Source organism: Hypanus sabinus, chromosome 4, assembly GCF_030144855.1.
Source record: "Hypanus sabinus isolate sHypSab1 chromosome 4, sHypSab1.hap1, whole genome shotgun sequence".
NCBI classification, from domain to species: Eukaryota; Metazoa; Chordata; class Chondrichthyes; order Myliobatiformes; family Dasyatidae; genus Hypanus; species Hypanus sabinus.
This window is the reverse complement of record NC_082709.1, coordinates 31888718-31894717: the sequence shown is the minus strand read 5'-3', so window position 1 is coordinate 31894717 and position 6000 is coordinate 31888718. Positions and strand designations below refer to the sequence as shown.

General features: G+C 35.6%; 1 protein-coding gene across 4 annotated transcripts in view; it reads right to left on the bottom strand.

Moving 5' to 3' along the window:
- Window positions 1-303: 303 nt before the first annotated feature.
- The window catches only part of ube2e3 (ubiquitin-conjugating enzyme E2E 3 (UBC4/5 homolog, yeast)), a 132339-nt gene continuing 126642 nt past the window's right edge, over window positions 304-6000 (bottom strand). For all 4 annotated transcript variants that reach the window (XM_059966789.1, XM_059966787.1, XM_059966786.1 and 1 more), the window contains one exon: window positions 304-951. In XM_059966789.1, coding sequence (XP_059822772.1) covers window positions 854-951 — 98 coding nt within the window. In that variant the 3' untranslated portion in view covers window positions 304-853. The remainder of the gene's footprint in view (window positions 952-6000) is intronic.

Below are 6000 nucleotides of genomic sequence, written 5' to 3'. Positions count from 1 at the left end.
TGTAAGTCAGTGTTTATCAGAGTCCACTCTTCTTCAGCAAGTGCTAAAATAGTTATATGCTTACGTTTGTCTACCATAGTTTACAGTGTCAACTTCATAACTTAATTTTGTTACTGAATATCTATCAATGCATGTTTTTTCTTTCCCAATATATACTGGTTATTTTCAAAGCAATCACTTCTACATCACCCATATTCATTATCAATGATACTGCCACCTCAGTGGAAATATCCATCACTATCAATTCATTGAAACATCTCGTTCAAGGTATATTACCACACCCACCAAATAACACACCAAATATAAAATAAATAAATAACCTCAGAAACAAGTTTATTGTGTTTTGAGATGATACATCAGGTGCTCATTATTTAGAGCTACAAAGTTTTAAATGAAATCTCTTCATTACAAATTGACAAAAGGTAAAACGGATTCACAACAGCATGTACCACATGATCAGAAATGGAACTGAGTCTAATACGAATGCCAAAATTCTAACAATCTACAGCTATCATAGATTTCATACAGATAATGGATCAGGCTAAAATGCACCATTATATTTGGTTGACTTGAGGAACATTTTCCTTATTACATCACAAAATACATTTTCATATCTCAAAGAAGCAGACTTGCAAGTAGGCATTTAAACATAACTAATCTACTGCTACAAAGATCTACTTCAATAGCATTTACCTTTTACATGGTCTTGTCCCAATCTTCAAAAGATAAAAGCAGAGATTAGAATCAGTATAACATATACACAGAAGTCCATATTGTAAAGGCTATAAAGAATTGTTGCACATTGTAAATAATGCCTCCTGCTCCTTTTTCACAGCACAGGAAGTGATGTAACTTATGTTGCGTATCTCTTGGTCCACTGTCTGGCTATCCTGTCATGTTCTGCTCTGTTGGTCAAATATTGGGTTGCTATGCTCCCAACTAGAGGATCCGCTGTCAAACAAAAAAAAAATGATTAAATGAGCCAAAGGAAAAAAAACTGATATTGTTCTATGTACATCTCTACCAATCCCCACATTCTCCGTTTATTACATTTACCACTTTCTTCCTATGAAACACATTCATAAAATGAATTCCAATCAATTTAGCATTGTATTATATAGATCATTAGTATTATTTTAAAAAACAATGAGAATTTCATGTTATCAAATTTTCTAAAGGAATAATGCTATAAAAAGCATTATAATTTTGCCAGTTCTTGTCATGACATTCTTTCTAAAGATGCATTTCTACAAAGAGTATCTTGTCTTCTTTCTTTACACTATATACAGCACCATGAATTCCATCATGATTTTTCTTCCACAGGGAGTAAATATAAAACATAACATCGCAATTTTTGATACACAGGTAACCTTCATAAGTGTGCAAAATAAACAAACAAAAGTGAAAAAAACAATACATTTTGTCAATTTTTATTTTTGGTCAATCTATACCGTGATGCAGTAAGATTTGAGTAAGTCATCACCATCCTTATAGGATTGGCAGACAATTCTTTACCACAGCCTCTTCTGTCGAAGGACAAGTAAACAGCTGTCTCAGAGTGCAACTCTGCCCTTCTCCTTCATTTGCAAGGCATTTTCTCTGCTATGCTGCCCTATGGGGAGCCCAGGTAGCCATAACCAGCTCCTTAACCTCTTACCCTTTTTACAGTCCACAGTCGCTGCCCTTCAACCCAGTAACTCCCCAAACTCTCTCTTCACAACCTTTCTCATATGAACACAGATCCTCAAAGCTGATTCCTCCTAATCCTTATCTAGACTGCGAGCCTTGTTTTCCGCCTCCACCACACACCCATCCTGCCTCCATCCCCCTATTATCCTGAGACTAATTTTGACTTCATTGGCTAAATAGTGGCATTCGGTCACTTTGTCATCACTAATTAAATGGGTTAATAAGAGAAAAACATCACATAGGAATAGATCTCATACATCTCCAGTCATAAAATGGCATTCCATGGGAAATGGGGGATGGGGTTTCATGTTATGAAAGATTAAGATACAGATTATTTTCTAGGAACACAACCCCTCCATAATACTGGCAGGAGTTGCCAGTACCTGAATCAGATGAGCCATCATATAGTTTCTATTCCTATAAAATGGCTCCTTTCTGCCACTTCAGCACTACAAAAACATTGTTGATTGTGTCAAATCAGATCCTAAAATTCTTTACTTGACCCTTTCTCTTCTCTAATTGTTAATTTACATCAGACCCTTGATCTCCAGTTTTAAGGGATGACAGAAAAACACAATGGCAAGCTTCCAGCAATCAATGGCCTATCTAGTCCTTCTAAAGAGTTCTCATCTGACAACAGAGACAGATTAGTATTTATATTGAAAACAGAACCAAGTAACTGACAAAGGTGCAATATAAATCTCAATTCTATTTTGACATTTTGATTTATTCAGGTCATACATGGTTTTGAACTCAAAAGCAGGCCAAGCAGCTATTTCTTACAAATACAGATCAATGGCTTGATACTACATATTAGCAGAGTTTAAGATTGTTCAGAATTGAAATCTTACTTCAAGTGTCTTATTCTATCCACCAGCATGAATAAACAGGCCAAAAATGTCAAAATAACTTAAAAATGTAACCAATGATGGTGAAGCCAAAGTAAAAGGGAAATTTGTCAAAGACCTTCAGCCACTAATGGCTAATAGTGAGTTTATAATCATATTGAATTAAATCCTTCTAAATCTGGAAGATAATTAACTTAATCAAAATGTGTATACTCAGTGAGTATAAACCCTGGGGTGGCAAACTGAATGGAACAGCTACTAGTACAGTTCAATAGGATATTGTTTACAACATAGCCAAGTGCATCCAGAGCAACAACAAAAAATGCTAACATCACTGTGTATAGATCTGGCCATAATATAGAAGGAAAACTGGTAAAATTCAAAAAGATTTGTATCAAGAAACATTGTTGTAGACTCCTTTAGAGGCTAAAATAAAGACAGAAAATGCTAAAAAAGCTTTTTGACTTTAAATATTGGCTCTGTTTCTCTTCCACAGATGCAAATTAACTTGCTGAGTATTTCTAGCAATTTCCATTTTTATTTTAGACCTGCAGGTTTTGTTTTAAAAATCTTCATTTTATTTTAGATCATTGTATCTTTGGTCATCTTGACCACGTGAATCTTGATTTCCCCATGTTATCCTGACAATAACATTTCTGAATGTCCAAATGCCTTGAAATTAGGGACCCTGAAAACAGACATCTCATTCTCGAACAAGACACACAAAATGCTGGTGGAACACAGCAGGCCAGGCAGCATCTATAGGGAGAAGCACTGTCGACATTTCCGGCTGAGACCCTTCGTCAGGACTTCGTGAATTTGCAGCATCTGCAGATTTCCTCATGTTTGATCTCATTCTCGACCCCGTTAGAATAAGTACCTAATTTGCCAAATTTCTGTATGAGAAAGCTCATTAAGTGGATACTAATAAACAATAGAACTTAAAATACAACTTTAAAAATAACTTTTAAAAAACTTTTAAAAAATAGAACTTAAAACAATAAAACTAATTTGCGTTGATGGACTGGTTGATTTTCTATATTAATATTCTTATTAACACTCCAAGACAATTTTATTTCTCCAAGACCACAAGATATATGAGCAGAATTAGACTATTTGGCCTATTGAGTTTGCCATTTCTTCAAGGCTGATCCATTTTCCCCCACCCTCCATTTTTTTTTAAAAACACTATTACCAGAAACCCAGAGTATAAAAAGAATGTGTTAAACAGGACTCTGTCGCAGAATAAACAGACTTGAGAAAGTGAATTTAGAAACAGAGATACAGCACAATGCAGGCCCTTCGGCCCACAAAGCTGTGCCAAACATGTCCCTACCTTAGAACTACCTAGGCTTTTTAAATTGGGGAATTCAGTTTAGAGAGTTTTATATATTTTCATACTGTTAAAACTGTTGGTGATTATGGATTTGGTGCACTAACTAGAAAAGCACTATGTAATTTAAATGGTGAGATATGATGAATGACGTTGGTGTTCAATGTATATTTGCATAAAAATTTCTGAAACCAAAATGCAGTTGAAGCAAGCAATTAGAAAAGCAATTAGTTGGGCAAACTTTATTTTGACAGCATGCAAATATACAATTAAAATACTTATTGCAGTTGCAAGTGTGCACCTCGATGACTGTGCAGAGTTTTGGTTCCCCTCAAATAACTATGCACTTGCCTTAGAGAAATTAGAGTGAAGATTCACTAGAATGTTCCCAGGAAGGGATCATATTCACTAGGGTTTAGAAGAATGTGCAAAGACCTCAATGAAACTTTAAAAATTCTAACAGTACTTGAACTGTTTAAATAATGTAAGGATGTTTCCCCCCAGCTGAAGAGTATTGAACCAAAGATCAGTCTCAAATTAAGGGGACAGGATGAGACGAGGAGAAATTTCTTCACTTTAAGGATGATGAATATTTAGAATTCTCTACTCCAGAGAGCTTTCAAAATTCAGTTGCTGACTTCATTCAAAATAGATGAATAGTTTTCTGGACATTACGGTGTAGGAAGACGGTAGTGAGATAGCTCATCCTTTATCTAAATGAATGGTAGAACAGACACAAAAGGTCAAATCGTTTACTCCTGCTCCTTTTTCTCAAGTTCATATGATACAGACACTGAAGCAAACTGTGTGTGCTGCATCATATAGAAGATCAGTCATAATCATGGTGAATGGCAGCACAGCCTTAAGGAGCAATATTGCTGACTTTTGCTTTCTTCTCTTCTAATGTCAAGATAGAAGAGTATCATAGAAAAGAAATCAATGAACATCAAGGCGAAACACAAATAGAACTTGGTATAAACAAAGGGACACAGCATGAATCCTATGCTTCGGGACTGAAAGCTAGAAGTGACTGGCAGTTAACATATCAGAAACAAAAGAACGGGTGAGGTTTTCAGCAGGAAATGACTTAAAACAGAGGCAGACCCAGTATAGAAAAATAAATTTCTTAGTTATTTTTTTGAAACCACTGCGTTACTGACAAGGCCAATATTTATTGCCAAACAACAACTGTCCTTGATAGGATCATGGCAAATAGTCTATCTGGTGAAGGTGCTTTCAAGTGCTTTGGAAGGGAACTCGAGGATTTAGAAACCAGTGACAAAGGAGAAAAATCAATACAAATCTAATTTAGATTTGGTGGTGAAGCTGCAAGTGATAATTTGTTCTTATTTGCCAAGTGCCTTTACTCTTCTTGAATGTGGCAACTATGGGTTTCAAACAATAATTACATTCAGTGTTCAGAAGCTTTTCTTGGGTTCATGTAGTTTGAATAAAGCTAAGGAAGTTACCAAAAGGAGGAAATAAATAGATTAGGAACTTGTAGTACAAAGCAAATATATTGGTTCATTCTTTCTAATATTTACCGGGGGGAAAACTAATGATCTAGTATTTGGACGTTGGACGAGTGGTCCAATAATTTAAAAAGCAAATAGAACAAATGATGTGACGTTATGATTGATCAGGTTAGCAACACCACCAATGTGTAAACTAACTGTAAGAAAATGTCTAACAAGGACACCAATTAAATAACAATGTCTGAGCAAAACAGAGCTGGATGTACCGATGTGGAAGAAGGCACTGCAGGCATTTCAATTTACACCCAGACAGATAAAAACTGAACAAGGCTAACATAATCCCAAATGGCTGGACAATGGAAGCACTGGAGGATGAAGGTCCAATAACCATTGTGAAGGCTGTAACAGGTACAGAGGACGGAAAGGGATGTTTTAATTACTGGGCCAAAACGGAATTCAAACACAATTCTGAAAGTGACCGTTTAAATTTTGGAGATGGCACTATATTAGGATTTTGGGAAAAGGGAAAGTTAGCAAAACATTAAGTTTGCTGCTCTGGAAAATCCTGAAGTTGAAAAGGTCCCACGTAGGAAATCAAATATAGAGATCACATTGGATACAAACCTATATTTATACATCTTAATGCAGAACCAAC